This window comes from Triturus cristatus, chromosome 5_1 (genome assembly GCF_964204655.1).
Source record: "Triturus cristatus chromosome 5_1, aTriCri1.1, whole genome shotgun sequence".
In the NCBI taxonomy this organism is placed as follows: Eukaryota; Metazoa; Chordata; class Amphibia; order Caudata; family Salamandridae; genus Triturus; species Triturus cristatus.
In genome coordinates this window covers 45,423,947-45,445,431 of record NC_140587.1, presented here as the reverse complement: position 1 = coordinate 45,445,431, position 21,485 = coordinate 45,423,947, and the positions used below count along the sequence as shown (strand labels likewise).

Sequence of the window (21,485 nt, the reverse complement as noted above, 5' to 3'; positions counted from 1 at the left end):
CTGACTACTCCAAAGAGTTTATTGTCCAAACAGATGCTTCTGAGTTGGGTGTGGGAGCTGTGCTGTCACAACTTAATGTGGATGGTCAAGACCAACCCATTGCTTTTATTAGCAGAAGGTTGACCCCCAGAGAGAAGAATTGGTCAGCTATTGAGAGGGAGGCCTTTGCTGTGGTGTGGGCCCTGAAGAAGCTGAGGCCATACTTGTTTGGCACGCACTTCAAGATTCAGACCGACCATAAGCCCCTCTTGTGGCTAAATCAGATGAAGGGTGAAAACCCCAAACTGCTTAGGTGGTCCATTTCCCTACAGGGGATGGACTTTACAGTGGAGCACCGGCCAAGTACAGACCATGGGAATGCAGATGGTCTCTCCAGGTACTTCCACTAAGGACATGAAGACGAGACTGGTCAAGGCTAGTTTAATGTCCCTGCGTTTGGGGGGGGGGTTGTGTAGGAGAGTAGGGTCTGCTATCCTATGGTCACCCCAAATTTTTGCTTTTTGCTTCACTGGTTTTTGACATATTGAGGCTGTGGGCCTGCTAATCAGACCCCCAGCCTGCTGTTCTCTCTAACTAAATTGACACTATGCACCCTAGGTGCACAACCAATTGGAATTGGATCACCCTGTGAGCCCCTGTACCAGTGTACACTAGGTACCCAGGGCATTGGTGTATCTAAGGCCTACCAGGGGCTGAAGCATGTATTATGCCACCCCTGGCCTGGCCTAACAAATTTGACACAACTGGCTGATCACTCAGCTGGGGTAAGTTGGTGTAACCACCTCTTACTTAGGTGTAGTATACCTATACCTAACCTTAAATGGGACGCATGTTAATAATAATACTGCATTTTATAAAGCGCGAACAGCTACCTCGCAATGGAGGTGTCCCGGCGCTAGACCTATAAGTCACTCCTATGGCAGGCCTTGACAATCCTGAAGGCAGAGTGCTTGGCTCCATGTGAGATGGTGCTCTGGCATGAGCTGAGCCTGTCTGCAGTGGTCGGAACAACTTCCTTCTACCGTTTCCAGATATCGTCATACCATATACTCTTAAGTGCATTATGAACCTCGCGGTTAAATGCTATCTTTGGTTTGGCTTTATCAAAACATGTCGAGTAAGGTGTCATACGAATTGGAATACTAACCCCTCGCCAATTCTGGCGACGGGGGGTAGCATTCCACCCTTCTAGAGGGACACGACATGTACAGTACCTGAAACCCGGGTAAAATCAGACATAGCCTCAGCTCCACAAAATGGATGCTGCCACCACAGACACAAGTCTGCCCTCCTACTGCTGGGAGTCCTTCCAGCTTGGGAGACGTGGACAAAGGGTTTCCTGCCAGGGGAGGTGCGTGCACCACCCCAGACAGGATTTTGTGTATTGGTCAGGTAGGGCTTGAATGGAATCAGACATGCCTGAGGCTCACAAGGAGCCTCGGTGCATATGCCAGTTCAAACCGGTCCTGGGGCACACCAGCCCCGGACCTGGGGCGAGCTGGACAAAGGATTGGGGGTGTAACCACCCCCCTTCCTGGTCCCACCCTTAGGGAGGGACCTAGCAGGTAGTCCGGCCCCTAGAATCCGCTTAAAGGTAGGAGCTGTGTCCTAAGACTTTAGACATCCTGGAATCAACTTAACTACAAGAAGAAGACGGGAACTTCGACGCTCTGCTGCACAGAGGACAGAAGGAAATCTCCCCTATGGTCAGGGAGTGACCATCTTGCTAACGCAAGCACCAACCAGCTATTCGACATCTGCTTTGCCGCCGCCTCCCGCCGGAGCCCGAGCCCAGAGCCCAACAAGACCTGGACCTCCAGACCTCTCACCGCCCGATCCACAGTCCCTGAAAAGAAGGAACCCGTGGAGGCACCGAGACACGTGGAGCCAGCCATCTTGAAAGACCGACGACAAGCTGCAAGCGCGACAACAGAGGCTCCCTCCAAGTTGTGCTTTGGGTCCTGAGAAGCCCAACATCCGAGCAGCATCTGCACCAAAGGTGAGCCCTCCAGCATCTCCATGATCTGCGTGGGGCCCCTCTGCACTTTGCATCTCGACGCGCCTGCCCGGTCCCTGGCCTGTTGGCTAGTGGCCACTTTGGCGACGAACCTTGAAATCTACGATGCTGGTCTGGTTGCTCCAGACTGGCCCCAGCTGCTCTCCAAAGGAGCAGCCCCTCTGACCTTGCTGGTCAGAACAATCAGCTTTCTTTACTTTCCACGACTCCTGCCTTTGCCAAGGCTTGTTTGCTTCTTTCGAGTCGCCGACAGCGAGAGCCTGCGTGGGACAGCTCGTGAACCGACTCCTGGACGTCGTCGACCTTCAGGGACCACGTGGCTGCAGAGACAAGCTACACCTCATCACCTGTTTGCACCCGACATCGCCTGGTACCTACCTGGTGCCACGCCGGTCACTGGCTAGTGACTGTCAACACTGTCCCCTCTGCTTTCAGGTCTTCTACAACTCCGATCCACTCTTGGATCCACCGCATCTCTTCTGCACCCGCTTCCTGTGGGTGAGGTAAAGCTGGCACTCCGGTGCCCAAGTGTAGAGAAACATCTCTAGTGTCTGTGTTTTAAGTCTTGAGTTCGTAGTCCATCCAGAAGATCCTTTTAGCAGTAACTTTTGAACTTTTACGCACCCATTGAAAACCTATGGGAGCACGCGTGTAACTTTCCTCACTGCACACGCGACCTGTGGACCTCCTGGTCACTAACTGAAGTTAGCTCCTTGTAGGCCCAGCGATTCTAGAGGCCCTAGGCCTTTTCCCTTTCCTGTTCGTGGTACTTATACCACTATTTTAGTATATGGTTTTGAGTGGCCACCAGGGCCCATCCATATAAAGTGCAACTTCTGTATATTGTAATACTTTCTTGTTTAACAATTTGTGCTCCTGTGCTCATAAAGAGTCTAGGGGATACTTTGAGTAATAAATACATATATATTTTGAATATATATCTGTGTGGTGTCCTTTCATTGGTATAAAAGGGGGTTACATATGGTAAAACAGCCTGCTTAACACGCTTTAACGAGTTTAGCCTCAAAGACTGCTTAGCCTACGCTACCACTAGGGCAGCTAGTCCGAAAAGGTTGACTTACAACCACACCATAAGGGTTGCTTGGCATGGTACAAGGTGGTCACTTTAACTAGTGAACATCATATACCAGGCCAACTTCACACAAGCGCCCCCAGAGGTCCCCCAGTCCCAAGAGCGTGCCGGTCGAGCCGGAGAGCCGGCTCGTCTAGAGGGGAGTGAAGCCATTGGTTAACTATAATAAGTTGTGAGGCCCAGTAGTACTGACGTATACTGGGCAAGGCTATTCCTCCATCGTACCAGCTCCTGGTAAGTTTGGCTAGAGCTATGCGGGGGGGTTCCCCCCCCCCCAGAGGAGCAGTCCCACCTCTGCCTCAACTGCCCTGAAATAGGAATCAGGGACCAGGGTGGGTGTATTTTGCAGGGCGTATAGGAATCTCGGGAGAGCCATAATTTTATAAAGAGCTGCACGGCCCAATAGGGTAAGGGGTAGTGTATGCCAATGCTTAATGTCGTCTTTGAGCCTCCTGAGGGGGGGCCTGAGATTTAGCTCATAAAAGAGAGTGGAATCTGGAGTAACTTGGATACCTAGGTATTTGAAGCCATCTGTCCCAAGTTGTATAGACACTCCCCTTGGCAGATGTGGAGAGGAACCGTGGAGAATAAACAGAACCGATTTTGCCCTGTTAATCGTGTATCCTGAACACCTGCCATAGGCAGCACATATATCTAGCAGGCAGTTGATGGAGCGGCTGGGGGAGGACATATATAGTAGTATATCATCCGCGTATAGCGATATGCGGTCCTCCCACCCCTCCGCCCATCGCAGCCCCCGGACCCAAGCCGCCAAGGGCTCAAGCACCAGGGCGAATAGGAGCGGGGACAGAGGACATCCCTGTCCGGTCCCACGCCCCAGAGGGAAGTCCTCTGAGATACGCCCATTGACCACAACATGCGCATGGGGTTGTCCGCATGCCCGGAAGTTTTGGCCCAAAGCCCAAGCGCTGGAGCACCGCAAACATAAAGGGCCATACCACCCGATCAAAAGCCATGCTGGCATCTAGTGAGAGAATGACTGCATCTTCTCGGATAATAGACATTCGAGCCATTACCCCGTGGAGCTTTCGTAAGTTCATTACCGTATTACGGCCGGGCATAAACCCCGACTGATCGGGGTGGATCAGGGACGCGAGGTGTGGCTGTAGCCTAGTGGCCAGCACTTTTGCTAAGATTTTTGCCTCTGCGTTGAGGAGTGAGATGGGACGGTATGAGGCACACTCTTGCGGAGGCTTGCCGGGTTTAGGGATCGTCACCAGGGTCGCTGTCCTTTGGTCTTTGGGCAGTATTCCTATATCTAGGCTATCTTCATACATTTTCAGTAAGTGGGGACCCAGTCTTTCTGCATCTGTTTTATAAATTTCTACGGCAATGCCGTTGGGGCCGGGGGCCTTGCCTGATTGGAGACCCCTAATTGCGACTGATTTCCTCTGCCGTAAATGGCTCTTCTAATGGGTCAGCTTCTCTGGGTGTCAAAGTGGGCAACTGTATGTCTTTGAGAAATTCTAGATTCTCTGCCACTGTGGCGTTAGTGGAGGGTGTGTAAACTGCCGTAGTGGCTTGCGAAGGCAGTCACTATCTCTTGTGGGTCCGTTACTTCCTTCCCGGAGGGTAGGTGCAGACGGGCCACCCACAGACTGGCGCGTTCTTTCTTGTCCAGCCATGCCAGTAGCTTACTGGCCTTGTCCCCCGTCTCGTAAATTGTATGTTGTGTTTTCCTGACTCTCTCCTTAGCTTCCTCCCACGCGCAGTCCCTAAACGCTTGTTTAGCCAGATCTAGCCTGTGTGTAGTTTCAGTGGTTAGTGTTTTGGTGTGTTCTTCTTCAGCCTGGCTGACCTTTATCTCAAGTTCTAACACTTGGCGGGCCTTGTCACGTTTGTGCGATGTTATTATAGATATTGCTTGTCCTCGTAGGACCGTCTTTTACGCCTTCCATAGAGTACTAGGGGAGTCAACGGAGTGTGTATTCTCGAGGAAGTATTGTTCTGTGGTTTTGCACAGCTGTTTCTTAATAGTTAGGACTTTGAGGTACCCTGGGTAAATCGGATCAATGCGTTTACGTCCCAATCAATCAATCAATCAATGCATTTATATAGCGCACTACTCACCTGGAGGGTCTCAAGGCGCTTGGGGAGGGGGGTCCGCTACTGCTCAAACAGCCAGGTCTTGAGCTGCTTCCTGAAGGCGAGGTGGTCTCGGGTCAGGCGGAGGTGGGTCGGGAGGGAGTTCCAGGTCTTGGCGGCCAGGTAGGAGAAGGACCTTCCTCCTGTGGTGGCTCTTCGGATGCGGGGGACGGCGGTGAGGGAGTGGCTGGTCGATCGAAGCTGGCGTGTGGCAGTGTTGAAGTTGAGGCGGCTGTTGAGGTATCTTGGGCCTTGGTTGTGTAGGGCTTTGTGTGCGTGGGTGAGGAGACGGAAGGTGATTCTCTTGTTGACCGGGAGCCAGTGCAGGTCTCTCAGGTGTCCGGAAATGTGGCTGAGGATGAGTCTTGCTGAGGCGTTCTGGATCCGCTGGAGTCTCTTCTGGAGTTTGGCAGTGGTTCCGGCGTAGAGGGAGTTGCCGTAGTCCAGTCGGCTGGTGACGAGGGCCTGGGTGACCGTCTTCCTGGTCTCGGTGGGGATCCACCGGAAGATCTTACGTAGCATGCGCAGGATGTTGAAGCACGACGAGGAGACGGTGTTGACTTGTCTGGTCATGGAGAGGGAGGAATCCAGGATGAAGCCCAGGTTGCGTGCGTGGTCTGTAGGTTTGGGTGCGTTGCCCAGGGCGGTGGGCCACCAGGAGTCGTCCCAGGCAAAGGGTGAAGAGCCCAGGATGAGGACTTCCGTCTTGTCTGAGTTCAGTTTCAGGCGGCTGTTCATCATCCACTCGGCTACGTCAGTCATCCCTTCGTGTAGGTTGGCTCTGGCGGTGGCGGGGTCGTTGGTGAGGGAGAGGATCAGCTGGGTGTCATTGGCGTAAGAGATGATGTTGAGGTTGTGTTGGCGTGCGATGGCCGCGAGGGGGCTCATGTAGACGTTGAAGAGGGTGGGGCTGAGTGATGATCCTTGTGGTACGCCGCAGATGACTGCGGTGGCCTTGGATCTGAACGGGGGGAGGCGGACTCTCTGTGTCCTTCCGGCGAGGAAAGAGATGATCCATTCTAGTGCCTTCTCTTGGATTCCGGCGTTGCTGAGGCGCTGCACTAGGGTGCGGTGGCAGACAGTGTCGAATGCCACGGAGAGGTCCAGGAGGATGAGGGCCGCAGTTTCCCCGTTGTCGAGCAGGGCTCGGATGTCATCGTTGGCTGCGATGAGGGCGGTCTCGGTGCTGTGGTTGGCCCGGAAGCCAGACTGCGAGAGGTCGAGGGATCCGTTCGTCTCGAGGAAGGCGGCCAGCTGCTTGTTGACGGTCTTCTCGATGACTTTGGCCGGAAACGGGAGGAGCGAGATGGGGCGGTAGTTTTTGAGTTCGGTGGGGTCCGCTGATGGTTTCTTCAGTAGAGCGCTGAGTTCGGCGTGCTTCCAGCTCTCCGGGAAGGTAGCGGTGTCGAAGGAGTTGTTGATGATGTCCCGCAGGTGGGGTGCGATGACAGCGTCGGCCTTGTTGAAGACGTGGTGAGGGCAGGGGTCGGTTGGGGATCCGGAGTGGATGGAGTTCATCGTGCGTCAGGTTTCTTCGGTGTTGATCGGAGTCCAGGCGTGGAGGGTGGTGGTGGGGGGTGCAGGTGCGGTCGTGGGGTGTGTTGGCTGTGTGATGAAGCTGTTGTGTATGTCAGCGATCTTGTTGTGGAAATAGGAGGCGAAGGAGTTGCAGAGGTCTTGTGATGGGGTGATGTCGTTGTTTCCGGCATTGGGGTTGGAGAGCTCTTTGACGATGTTGAAGAGTTCCTTGCTGTTGTGTGCGTTGTTGTCCAGTCGTTCCTTGAATGCGGTTTTCTTGGTGGTGTGGATCAGTTGGTGGTGTTTTCGAATTGCGAGCTTGAGGGTGGTCATGTTGTCAGGTGTTGGGTCTCTGCGCCAGGCTCGCTCGAGGGCTCGGCAGTTCTTCTTGGAGCTCTTGAGTTCGTCGGTGAACCAAGGTGCTTTCTTACTGCCGGGTCTGCTGGGCGGGGTCCTCAGTGGGGCGAGGTCGTCTGCGCAGTTGCTGATCCACTTTGTGAGGTTGTTGGCGGCCTGGCTGGGGTTCGCTGAGCTGGCGGGGGGGGTCTTGGCTCAGGGATGCGGCGAGCTGGTCGGCTGTGATCTTGTTCCAGCTTCTGCGTGCGACCTGTTGCTGGTGGTGGTGGATCGTGTTCTTTCTGAAGCTGCAGTGGACGCAGCTGTGGTCCGTCCAGTGGAGTCCGGTGGCGTGGCTGAAGGCGATGTGCTTGCTGGATGAGAAGATGGGGTCGAGTGTGTGTCCGGCGTAGTGGGTGGGGGAGGTCACCAGCTGCTTGAGACCGAGGTTGGCGAGGTTGTCCAGCAGGGTGGTGGTGTTGCGGTCGTTGTTGTTCTCCAGGTGAAAGTTGAGGTCCCCGAGGAGGATGTAGTCAGCGGAGGGGAGGGAGTGCGGGCTGATGAAGTCGACGATGTCTTTGCTGAATTGTGTGCGTGGTCCCGGGGGTCTGTAGATGAGGGTGCCTCTGAGGGTGGTCTTGGGGTCGGTGTGGATCTGGAAGTGCAGGTGTTCGGCGGTTGTGAGGGTGTCGTCGGTGTTGGTCGTGATGCGGATGGTGTTCCTGTGGATGATGGCGATGCCTCCTCCGGTCTGATTGCCGCGGTCCCTCCGGGTGATCTTGTATCCGTCCGGGATGGCGATGTCGATGTCGGGTGCTGAGGAGGCGTTCATCCATGTTTCCGTGAGGAAGGCGACGTCTGGTGATGTTGTGTCGAGCAGGTTCCAGAGCTCTACGGCGTGTCTGTGGACGGAGCGGGTGTTGAGCAGGATGCACTTCAGGTGGTTGCTGCTGGTGCTCGGTTTGGTGGGTGCTGGTGTAGTGCAGGTCCGGATGCAGGTGAACTTGCAGGAGTGGCAGCTGAAGGGTCCGTGGGTGCGTCTCGGGGTGGCTCGGTAGCATCCAGGGATCCGGCTGGCGTTGAGTGCGTTGAGTTCGGTGGCGTCGTAAGTCCGGCGGGTGGGCTGGTGTCTTCGGGGGCCAGGGGTACGGGCGCTGGGCGTGGTACAGGCACGGACGGGCGCAGACGGGCTTACCTTTGGCGCGCCCGCTGCGCGTCAACGCTGCGCGTTTGCCACTCTGCCATATGAGGAGAGTGGGGGGGCGGAGCGAGGGAGGAGCAGCTGGGAGGCCGAAGCGGGGCAGCGAATGGGAAGGGAGTGAGAGGGAAGGGGGCGGGGCCGCAGGGGGGCAGCGGCGGGGAGCGGGCGGGAAACGCGACCGGGGCTGGGCACACCAGAGGGGGAACAAAAACGAAAATCAGGGGGCAGGGGCACAACAAGCGGACAGCAGAGAAAAATACAATACAATGATACTTAGAACAGGGAACAACGCAGTGACAAAATGATAGAAATTACAACGGGGAACAGCGCAGAGACAAAGTGATATAAATTAAAACAGGAGCACAGCTGCGGGCAGCGGCGGCACTCGGCGGGATCGGGGGCAGCCTGGGCTCACTCGCAGAGAGTGTGCGCGGTGCGTGGGGTGACCGGCCCAGAGGGTCCCATGTGCTGTGATGCATATGTCACTAACAACGGGGAGTCATCTGATATCCCTCTGGGAAGATGCTTGATCTCCAGAACAGCTGCTAGGTTTGTCGGGGATGAGAGGATGTAGTCTATCCTGATCAGACTGTTATGGACCCCTGAATGGTACGTGTATTGCCGCCCCTCTGGGTGGAGTGTGTGCCAGACGTCTATCAGGCCCATCGCCTCCACAATGTCCCGTAACTGTGTAGGGGGCTTCCCCTGCTCTCGCGCTGGTAACCTATCTTGAAAGGCGTCAAGGACTGTGTTGAAGTCCCCCCCTATAACGAGTTCCCCGGGAGGCAGGGTAAGCAGGAACTCACCCAGAGCGGCGAGGGCCATGACATGAAGTGCGGGTGGTATGTATACTGTGACTAAATTGTAGGTTCGTCCCTCCCACTGACAGGACATTGCAGCAAAGCGTCCCTGATCGTCCCTCTGAGTGTCTTGTATTATCAGTGGGCAGCTTTTGCGTATTAGTATTCCCACTCCTCTGGATCCCGTGGTGAACTCAGAGTGTACGACCATTTTGAAGCCCCAACGGTCCAGCACCCTGGTAGAGTTTCCAACTAAGTGGGTTTCCTGCAGGAGGACTATAGATAGGGCGTGTCTTTTAAGGTGATGCAGCACAAGCCCTCGCTTAATTTTATCGCCTAGGCCATTGACATTCCAGGATATGAGGGTAAGAGGTGGGCCGGGTTTACCATTGCTGTCTAGACTTGATTGCATTGGGCCGGGCAGCTCGGTGCCCAGGACTCTAAGGCCGTTCCGCGACATTGGACCTGTGCGTGTGAAGTGATGTGTTCCCTGCGTGCCACCCCAATGTACCGGATACCAGCCCGTAATAACAGAACAGAACAAAAAAGAGAAACACAATTTGCAACCATATCAAACGCAAATTCCCCCCTTACCTCCCCCCACCCTGCCTCCCTGCTGGACGGATTTCCAACTACCCGCCACCCCAACTGTGCAGAAAGCTTTAATCCCATGAACAGTACTTGCGTGTAGGGGGAAAGAGGATCTAGGGCACGCCAGACATCCCTTCCCTTCAGGACTTTGGAAAGGTTTTGTTATTGTGTTAGATGAAGCATTTCAAACTAAAGTTCAGTAGATTGTCTTGTATCAATATTAGTTCACTGCTGGAGCACCACATGGTGGTCCGCGTCGGGTCTGGTCTGTCAATATGAGGCAGGTCGAGGCGCCATCTTGACGTCCGTGCTTTTTACTGGGTTAGAGGATAGCATCCAGTGAGGGTCAGCCCACTGTGTCCGTATGACGGGATTCGAGATCCTTGTCCATACGTCTCTCCCCATGTATAGTTGCGTCCGTTGTCGGACGTTGTTGATGGCCCTTACCGTTTGTGGGCCTGTTGACTTGTCGCCAGCCCTCCAGCCAGTCGTGGGCGTCCTCTGGCCTATCGAAGAAGAGAGTCTTACCGTCCGCCACCACTCGGAGTTTTGCAGGGTAAAGCATGGAGTACGCCAATTCTCTGCGCTGAAGTTCCTTTTTGACCTCCAGGAAACTCCTTCTTTGCTTGGTGACTGCCGCCGTGTAATCCGGAAAAAAGGAAATGACAGAGTTCTCTATGTGCAGAGGCGGGGCCACTCTAGCTGTTTGGAGAATGGCGTCGCGGTCCCTAAAGTTGAAGATCCTGGCCAGGATCGGTCGGGGGGGAGGCCCCGGGCCTCGGTTTACCCCCCCGGTATTCTGTGTGCTCGTTCCACAGAGAAGAAGCCGGAGAGACCCCTTGGCTGGGGGTGATTCTTGATGAGGTCTTCCACATAGAGGTCCATGGCCGGTATCCCCTGTGACTCGGGAACCCCTGTGATACGGACGTTGTTGCGTCTTGACCTGCCTTCTTGGTCGTCCAGTTTGGCTGCCATCACGCGATTCTGTTCTTCCAGGTGACGGACCTGTCGCTGGAGGGTGGCCGTATCCCCGGTGAGGGACGCTGTCTTGGTCTCGACCTTCGTCATTCTGGAGGTCATTTTTTGAAAGTCTGCCCTGAGGAACGATACGTCCGAGGAATTGGACCCCACCTATTCTTGCCCCTCTTGTGTGCAAACATCGGTTTGGTGATGTTTCCACTCACTCCTGACCCTTCCTCTCACACCCTTGCATCACACATAGTGGTTTCACTTATAACAGTGCTCCCGCGTAGACGTAGGTCGCAGCACGCCCCGTCCCGTAGAGGGGCGGGAAGACCCCTATGATGAAGCATGACACCAAGGGCCCTTTTGGTGTGTGAGGGGTATTTAAACAACTGATTTGTATTCTCCACGGCCGTGGGATACATTTCGTCTTCTTGAGGAATTTTCATAATATACTCAACCTACGGGTGGATCCATATGTTTATGAACATTTGACCGGGAGGAAGTATCCACCTCCACCACTCGGATGAGTGGTACCTTTCCACTCCCTATCTTGTTTATGTTCACAATGTATGCCCCTTCAGTGCAGTCAGGCGGGGCAGGGGATCTTTAATTTTAGAGGGAGCACTGTGGTCCGTACCACTGTACCCCGGGTCCTCAGCCGGGTCTCCTCGTATCCCTCACTCTCTCACCAGCCGTCAGGATCGGCTTTTGCACCAGCTGAGTTAGTGGGAGGCCAGTCCCCCCCAGACTGCTGCCGTTTCCAGCTCCCCGGCCTCCTGACCTGGTATCCTTTCTGAGGATCCCAAGTCGGGCCGCCGAGACCCCGCGAGCCCCCCCGCGCAGGGGGCGCCGCCGATTTCTGGGCCCTAAGCGCCGAGCGTGACCGGGGCGTTACCAGCATCCCAGGCCGCCTCGCCGCCGGGGGACCGCACAACGTTTCTCGCGGTCCCATCCTCAGTGCAGGATCTGTCACCTCGGAGCCGCCTCCTCAGCTCCGTGGCTCCGCAGCGTCTCCCTTCATCTCTCTGATGCGGCTCCAGCCCAAGCGGGCCGCGGGTCCTCCGCTCACGACAGTCCCCGGCTCCGCCCACAGCCGCAGGCCGCACGGCGTCACTGGCCCTCGAAACGATGATGACGTCGCAGCTTCGCCCCAAACTCAATCTGGGCGCTGCCGTTGCAGTCAGATGCCCATAGCAGTCCTGATGGGTAGTATTCCGGCAGGATTAGTATACGTATTATTGTGGGATGTGGTCGCGCTGGCCAGAGCTCAGCTAGGTTGCGGCCATTGCGTTTGGCTGCAAGCCACGCCCCCCTAAGCAAGCCAGAGTGTTATAGATTATTTGTTCAGAGATTGGCGAGAAGGTGTCCCAGGAAGCATTGTTTTTTGTGATTTCCCATGGAGTACTAAAATGGACCTTGAGCTGAGAGTAACATTTAGTATCCAGGGCCACAGGTTGTGGAAGGGTCATCTTAGATTGGATGTCCAGTTCGATGGTCTTTGTCTTTTCTCTGAAGAAATTGGCAAACTCATCACAATTAGGTGTAGCCGGGTCGTTTAGTTCCCTAGAGATAGTTGTGTTGCGCGCTTGTTGCTTGACGATTTCGAATAGTTTCTTGGGACGGTTTATGGCCTGGTTCAGCTGGGTTTTGAAAAAGTCAGCCTTAGCTTTTAGAATCTTCCTATTGTATGAGTTCCTTAACACTCTCAGGTGGTATAGGTTGTCATTGGTGGGTGCTGATTTCCATAGTTGCTCAGCAGCTCTTAGCTTGCGTCGCTCCGAGTTCAGGGTCTCATTGAACCATGGATTGGATATTTTGGAGGAGATGTTTTTTTCATGGAGGGGCGCTGTAGAGTCAAGGATTTCAAGCATAGTGAAGTTGTAAAAGACTGTGAGGTCATGGACATATATCTGTCGTGGGGGTCAGGGCAGAGTTGCATCGGTTTACCAGGGTGATGGGGTTAATAGTTTGTAGGTTCCTTTTCCATTGCTTTGTTTTTGAGGGTTGTCCCCTTTTTGGAATTACCATGATATTAATGTAGAAGATAATGTTATGATGGTCAGTCCAATCACATGGACTGATGGAATCTAATGATACAGTGTTTGTTTTTGCTATGATGAGGTCTAGTGTCTCTCCCTTGTTGTGAGTTGGACTATCACAGAATTGGGATAAATCCTGTTCTGCCAGAAACGCTTTAAGACAGCTTACACCATTATCGTTTAAGTTGTTCCAGTGGTGATTAAAGTCGCCCAGGAAAATCGGTGGCACTTGTGAGTTGTTGTGGGATGAAATGACTTCCATTCACTCTTCGATGAAAGCCAGGTTATCACCCGGGGGGTGGTAGAATATGTGAAGCTTGCTGGCAAGGCGCTTATCATCAGAGATATTGATGCAAAGATATTCCCAGGAGGATAGAGCGATGGAGTCTGCTTGCTTGACTGAGATTGTGTTTCGATAAATGCAGGCTAACCCACCGCCGGGTTGCCCGTTTCTGTCCATGCGGATTAAGTCATGACTGGGAGGAACCAGTAGATCAAGGATGGGAGAGGAGGAACTATTTACCCATGTTTCAGTAAGGACGATGATGTCTAAATCATTATCTAGGATCAGTTTGAAAATGTCAGAAGCATGTTTGCTAGCGGATCTGCAATTAACGAGTGCACACTTCATCTTGCTATTCGAATGGGTAAGGGTAGTCATTTGTGAGGTTTTCTCTATTTATGGATCTGTTGTTGTGTGTCGGTTCTCTGAAGGGGTTGGTTTGAATGGATTGGATAGTGCCACCTTTCAAGTTACTGTTATCAGTTGCCTCTGCATAGGATTTCAGGAGGTCGTCTATGTCGCTCTCGGATAGATCATGAATTGCTCTCCTAGGCCAAGATGGGGAAGGCAACTTACTCTGACTAGTGTCCTCATGTTGTGAATTCTTAAGATGTATTTACTAGTTTGGAGACTAATTTGATTCACATTGGCGTTGGTGGCTCTGTGTGTGTTCAAGAGTTCTTTGGTGATAGTTGATAGGTTTTGCATCTCGGCCTTGAGATGGGATAGGCCTGTGGCTAACTCATTGAATCGTGCGATCCAAACAGAGTTGGGAAAGTTAGTAGTATGTGTGGGTGTGTGTTCTGTAATGGGGGGCGATCCGCAGGTAGTGTCTGTTTGCAAGATCACGCTCTCAGGTTGCCTGCCGATATCCTCATTGGTGATTGAAGTGGTTAGTTGAACAAGGAGGTTTGTTGCGGGGTCCAAGTTAGTGTGTGGGATGGTTGGTTCCTGGTTGGTGGCTTCCCTCAAGGATGCCAGGGGTATCGGAGGTGAATCTTCCATGAAGAGATCGGTATCTAGGAGTAGTCCTGTCCCACCTGGGCCAGGGGATCCAGCAACCGATGTGACTGGGGTGTAGGGATCATTGGGGGTATCCGCATTGAGGTGATCGGTAGCTAAGTATAACCCTGTCCCTCCTGGGCCCGAGGACCCAATTGTGGTTGAGACCGATGAGGCTGGGTGGTAGGGCTCATTGGAGGTGTCTGCCCTGAGGTTGTCAGTAGCTAAGTGTAACCCTGTCCCTCCTGGGCCATGGGACCCATGTGTGGTTGAGACCGATGCGGCTGGGAGGTAGGGCTCAATGGGGGTGTGGGGCGATATCGGTTCAGATTAATTTGTTTTGAGATTGTGCAGTGGAGTTGGGGTGGCATATAGATACTCAGGATGAGTGGTTGCGGGGAGTGTAATATACTTGCTGTTCACTGCTTGCTTGAGAGTAGGGAAGAGCCTGTCTATTGCATCAAGATTAGCATCGGAGGCTTGTATAAGGATATTACCGTTGTTGTAGATGGAGATGGTCGCATTCGCAGGGCATAAGTCTGAGGCTTTTACCGATAATTTGAGTGCATGCGGGGTTTTTTTCAACATTGGAGATTCGGAGCAAGGAGTAAAAGATATTTCTCCACTGGGCACGTTTTTTGTGTGGAAGATAAGGTCGTTGCATAAAATGCCTTTACTAATGCAGAAGTAAGGGTCTGAAATAAGAGTCTCAGGGTGGGTTATCAAAAGCCTGTGCTTGAACTTCTTTGCAGCCTTTTTGGAGAGGTTGGGCGGATAGATAATGGTGAAGGCATGATGGCCTGAGGGTTTTAGGTTTTTATTCATAATGTTATTTTCTCTCTCCTTCTTAACTTCTACATTTCCTACCTTATATAAATACATATATATTTCCTTTTCTCTCCTTTTTTCCTTCTTTGTTTCCTACATTCACTCATACGCTTTTGTTAATCTTTACTTTCAAGTCAGTTTAACGTTGTCTTACCTTCTTTGTTTCCTACATTCACTCGCACGCTTTTGTTAATCTTTACTTTCAAGTCAGTTTAGCGTTGTCCTAACCTATTTATTTGATATCCCCTATTGACTGGATATACCTTTGCGATTGATAAATGAGGAGATATGAGTGTCAGCTCATTTAGAATGCATCTGTTCAAGATGGCCGCTCTGAACTCTCCCTCGATCTGTCACTGCTATGTGGTCCTTTTTTGCTTTCCATTATGAGTTAACTCCCTAGACCTGTTTCTAGTCCACTGTTATGTAGTTCACTTTCGCTTTCATAAGTGGTCCTGTTTCTATGTTTATCAGCTGCTTTGATCACAACTCCTTTCATTGTTATCTGTGCAATGATTAATTTGAACTAACTCTATCCTGCGTGTTGAAAAGCTCCAAATCATTGATACAATAGGATACAGATATAAAATAAGGAACGCTGTATGTAGAGTTCAGAGCTCAAGGTATAGAACAATAGGATACAGTATAAATCAGGGTGAATAACACAAGACACAGGTTTTTCTAGTAGTATCAGTCACGAGGGCCCAGGGTGCACTTACTTTCCTGAGACTCAACAGACTCCTCGGGCACGTCTCCAGCAGGACCTGGAAGACAGACAGAAAGAGATCATTCTGGCTGTGCTTGCTGAATTCAACATACGGCTCATCAAAGCCCTTCAGAGGTCTGGACATTCTGAGAAAGCAGCACTAAACAGGTCTATAAGAGGTTGCCAGCCTCTTGATCAGGATACGTCAATGAGAAAACATTCAGAGTGATGAAAAACAAGTCCATGAAGTCTGCCAGTCCTGCGCCTGCTGCGATGGCACAGCCTATCAGTGCCTCCTGGAAGCACAGCAAACAAAAAGCATCAGCACCTGCACCATCAGCACCACCGGCATCCTCACCTCTGCAGACCGTGTGCTTAACAACACAAGAGACCACACACCTTAGATAAACACAACAAGATATCAACTGCTGCAGCATCATCACCTCTGCAAGCAGTGCATCATCATAGTTACACGGCTAACAACCAGACATCATCTCCTGCAGCATCACAGGCAGCATCACCTCTTCAAACACTCCATGCCCCAACATGTTAGACCTCATAGAAATGCAGGAAACAATAATGTGTTAAATCCTGACGCATACACTCAATTTACATCATCACCTATTCAGACAATCCAGCCTACAACAGAACACACAACACACCTTATGGAAGGACACCACACCAAACAACAAGGCAATCTAGTGACATCAGCACCAGAGGCATCATCCTCACCACTTCACACACCCACACAAGACGCAACAGAGATGCATAAGTTATGCTGCTCTACGAGTGCCTCCTTGGGAAGCATTATGAACTTCTGCAGCCAGCAATCATGAAGGCCACTATATCATGGTCGAAATATCAGTCAGGAAACATAGTGCTCTGATTACTTACCGGTAATCCCCATTACTCCTAGTCCTACTCGTCCTCGACCCCGTCATCACTAATGAGGAATATTCCACTGACAGGAAACAAAGCAGGAAACACTTTTAGGCTCCATCCACCCTCCTGCCAGGGCTTATAATTACACAACCAACATAAAGCCCTTCCTGACACACAAAGCAACAAAGGCCTGAACAGAGAGGGGGAGTGGGAAGTACGACTGGGTTTAGGAGGAGTAGGACTAAGAGTAATGAGGATTACCGGTAAGTAATCAGACCGTTACCTGTATGTCCCTCGTCCTCGACCCAGTCATAACTAATGAGACATACCAAAGCAACCACGCAGGAAGGTGTTTGTCACACCACACACAGAACACAGACCGAACACAAAAGTGGAGTGCAGCAAGTGAAAGTAGATTTCATAAATACACAGAATCAGGTAGGGGGAACACAATCCACAGCACGCAACACACCACAACCAAAATTGGTCCGGTCAGACAGAGCACAATTCAGACGATAATGCTTCGCAAAAGTAGAATCAGAAGCCCAAGTCCCAGCCCGACAGATCTCATAAAGAGAAACCCCATGAAAAGCAGCCCAGGAAGCAGAAACACCCCTAGTGGAATGGGCCTGAACCCAAGGCAAACCAGAGCCCTGATAAGCCAGAGAAATAACAGCTTAGATCCAGCGACCCAGCATAAGACGGGAAGCAGCCTTCCCCTGACCAGCCAGACCAAAGGCCACACAGAGAGAGTCGGAAGAGCGAAACACTGCAGAGTGGTCAACATAGATAGATAATGCACGCTTCACATCAAGAGTGTGCAGCAACAGCTCAACAGGAGAGGAAGGAGGACAGAAAGAAGGAAGGATCAACTCCTGAGAGGAATGAAACCGAGAACAAATCTTCAGAACAAACCCAGGATCCAAAGAGAAGACCACTGCATCATCCAAGAAACGCAAAAAGGGAGGAGAACAACGCAAGGCAGTGAGCTCACCCAACTGCCGAGCAGAAGTAACAGCAACCAGAAAGACCACCTTAAAAGAGAGGAATTTAAGGTCAACCGACTGCAAAGGCTCAAAGGGAGGGTACTGCAGAGCACACAGGACCACAGAAATATCCCAAGGAGGAACTGGAGAATGAGCAGAAGGAGAGAAGCGAGAGAAACTCCGGAACAGCTGAGAAACCAACAACCCATCCGAAGACGAGAGCGAAATCGGATCCCGGAGAGCCTGAACAGCAGCCCATGGGCCTTTTAGAGTAGACAAGGCATAGTTCTTCTGAAACCCACCCAGAATAAAACTGAAAGATACAAGCGATAGGGCAAGAGACAGACCAAGCCCAGAACACCAGGAGAAGACAGAAGCCCAATGCTTACAATAGGTGGACAAAGTGGACTTCCTATGGGAAGTCTGCATCACCGTGATGAGGTGGTTAGGCAAACCCCGGATCCCAAGAGACAGCCGTTCAACCTCCAGATCGCCAGGGAGAGAGGGACCAGGAGGGAGGGAGAGGGCGACCTCAGATGAGACGGGCAGTGAGGCAGAATCCAAGTATGACCCACCGCCAGACCCAGCAACAACGGGAACCAGGACCTCTGAGGCCAGTGAGGTAAGACAGCCACGACTTATGCCCCGGCTCGCTACACCTTCAGCAAGAAGGCCGGAATCAGAGGAAAAGGAGGGAAGGCGTACATCAACCAAGGGGGCCACGGGAGAGACAAGGCATTCACCCCTCAAGCCCCTAACCCCGGTGTCCAGGAACAAAAGAGGGGAAGCAGTGTATCAGTCCTGGAGGCAAACAAGTCCAGCTTGGGAGTCCCCAACCTTCAACAGAGTAACTGGAAAATCCTGGGGGAGAGACACAGGGTCAGAGAAGACGGAAACCTGCGACTCAAGGCATCTGCCACCACATTGTCCACACCTCTGATATGTTGAGCAGAGATGGCCAGAAAATGACGCTCTGCCCAACCTGCAATTGCACAGGCCACCAGATTCAAGGAAGGACTGCGAGTACTGCCCTGGTGATTGATGTAAGCCACAGTTACCATGTTGTCGGTTTGCACCAGAACATTTCACCCCAGTAGACGATCCTGGAAGAAACGAAGAGCACGTTCCACAGCAGAGAGTTCCTTCCAGTTGGAGGACCCACGGGACTCGGTCCGCAGCCAACGAGCCTGGACAGACCACCACCCAGAGTACCCCCCCAACCGGATGCACTGGCTTCCATCCTCAACACCACCGGAAGCGGCGGGCACATCCACATCCCCACTGGAGAGCAGATACAATCTCTAGAGACAACGGCACCGACACTGCAAAGTGCTGAGCCGGGAAGGGCACCCAATGATGAAGATGCCACAGCAAAGGCCGAAGATGGAACCTGGCCCACGGAACCGTGAAAACAGTAGTGGCCATATGACCCTGCACCTCGAGCCACTGAAGCAGGGGAGCCGAAGCCTGAGACAACAACACCTTCAACAGGTACTGAAGGCGCAGAATCTGGGAAACAGGAAGGAACACCTTGCCCAGAACAGAATCGAACTCTGCCCCCGTGAAGGACCTCCGGGTGGCAGGAAGAAGATGGCACTTCGGAAAGTTCAGGAGAAATCCATGGTACTCAAGCGTATGAATGGTCAAAGACAGGTGCTGAAACATCACCATGGGCGAAGGGGCCTGGAGAAGCCAATCGTCCAGAAAGGAAACACAGATACTACCAGGAGGTGAAGATGTGCCCCCGGGGGAGCCACCACCTTGGTGAACAACCTAGGATTAGACCGGAGACCAAATGAAAGGACACAGAACTGCCAATGATGACTGGCCAGGAAAAACCGCAGAAACTGCGGATCCTCCAGAGCCACTGGTACATGAAGATAAGCGTCTTGGAGATCCAGCGTAAACATTACCCAACCCTCCGGAATCAAAGGGATCATACTCTGAAGGGTCTCCATTTTGAACTTCTGGACAAACCTGTTCAAGGGCCAGAGGTTGATCACAAACCGAAACCTCCCTGAGATTTTCAGAACAAGAAAGATGATTGAATAGGTCCCCAGACCCCATTCAGCCCGGGGAACTGGAACCATCGCCTTCTTCAGGAACAGGGAGTGAATGCAATCCAACAGAGACCGATGACGAGCCAGGCCCAAGGGAGTCAGGGTCCGCAACACGCCGGAGGGAAAGAAACTCACTCCGATACCCCTGCTAAAGGACATCCAGAACCCACCAGTTGGAAGTTGTCAGAGCCCAAGAAGGCAGGAACAACACCAGTCTCCCACCAACCACAGGGGGACCACCAGCAGGAGGATCCTGTGGAGCGGCATAGTCAGGAATGCTGAGGACCCTGTACAATATCCTAAGGGGCCTTCTTCTGGAAACAGCGGTGGAAACCTTTACCATCCCCTTTCTGGCCTCGAAAGGAAGACTTCTGAAACCGCGAAGGCTGGCGGAAAGACTTGGCATTAGAGAAGAGTCCTTACGATGAGGCTGATGTCTGAAAGACAAGGAGTGCTTACGTTCCTTGAACACCTTGTGAAGCTTCTCCTCAAGGGTGTCCCCAAACAGATGAGGCACAGTAAACAGCAACCGCAAAGCCATGGACCTCTGCGCGGCATCGGTGTCCCAGCCCTTCAGCAACAAATTCTGATGAGCAGCAACAGATGAACCACAGGACAAGGCAGAAGCACGCACAGAATCAAAGGCAATATCCGAGAGGAATTCCGCCTGACGCCCCATGGGAATTATCAGGTCCGGACAACTGCCACCCTCCTACATGGTGGAAAACAAGGTCTTAAAGTCGGGCCAACAAGGACTGAGCGACATATGCCCAATAGACACTGGAACGGATAGCAAGGTGGGACCCAGCATTTGACTTCTTCAGTGCAGAGTCAATTTTCTTATCCACCCCATCACAAAGGATATTATCATCAGCCAGAGAAGGACGACCCACAAAACTGACCACAATAGAATCCACATGCACAGATTCAGGAAACGTATCCTCCGTGTCTTGCAAAGGATAGAGCTTGTACATAAAGAGAGGCATCATGATATGATCCGGCTCCTTCCACTCATACAACAGGACGTCCATCACAAAGGGATGGATAGGTAGAGACGAAGTAGCAGGTTTCCGAAATTGCCGCAAGACAGCATCCTACGAAGTGCTGGCCACAACCTCAACAGGAAAACCCATGTTCCCCCTTACATGTGAGAGGATGTCCGGCAATAATTCCTTGGCAATATATTTGCCCTTCAGGTCCACCACTCTCAAGGAGGAACCATCAGAAGAGTCTGAACTAGAAATGTTCAAATAGAGGACAGGACCCCCACCAGAACGACCACCAACGGACTTTTTGGAGGACTTCAAATTGGACAAAGTCTCCAAAATCAGGTGCTTTAAACAGCTGTCATCCAAACGGGACTGCTTCACAGGAGGGGCAGAATCCCCACTGTACGCCTGGAAAGAGGAAGAGGAGACAGGAGACACATGGAGGCGTTTTCTCAGATGTTTGCCCATAACAACACGAAAAGAGGAACCAAACCACACAGAAAGCACAGGCGTAGGACCAACAGAAGAACTGTGACCCTCCCCCCCTCTTTTCGAAGCCAAAAAAAACGGAAGCCGCCCCTTGTAAGGCAACCGGCAGGCAGAACAGCCGAAATCAATGAAGAAAGGAGGCAAGGGTGCGGGGTCAGCCAGAGGCCAAAAGCAGCAAACTGGGACGAGATTCCCAATGTGAATAGAGAGTGGAGCACCTGGAGCCCAACCCGTCTGCCCACTGACCGAGGCAGGCCTTGATATGCACCGGACGGGAATACAGGTATGTGAGCAAGTAGCGAAGCACCCGGAGCCCAACCCGGGTGCTCACTAACTGAGGCAGGCCCTTTAATACACCTGACATGAATCCGGGTATGTGAGATGTAGCGGAGCACCCGGAGCCCAACCCGGGTGCTCACAAACTGAGGAAGGCTCTTTTCATGCACCTGATGTGAATCTCCTCGCCGGAGCGGGAAGCGTGCACAACAGCCTATTCCCCTGAAGAGCGGGGCACCCAGAGCCCAACCCTGGTGCTCAATCAAGGATGGAGCCACAGCAAGGAGACGTGGTCCAAACCTCCGACACACACCAAA

At 52.4% G+C, this 21,485-nt stretch overlaps 1 protein-coding gene across 2 annotated transcripts in view; it reads right to left on the bottom strand.

Moving 5' to 3' along the window:
* Positions 1–21,485, bottom strand: part of LOC146830124 (uncharacterized) — a 163,799-nt gene that overhangs the window by 42,403 nt on the left and 99,911 nt on the right. For both annotated transcript variants that reach the window (XM_085604352.1, XM_085604354.1), the window contains exon 7: positions 15,500–15,544. In XM_085604352.1, the coding sequence (XP_085460478.1) occupies positions 15,500–15,544 (45 nt within the window). The remainder of the gene's footprint in view (positions 1–15,499; positions 15,545–21,485) is intronic.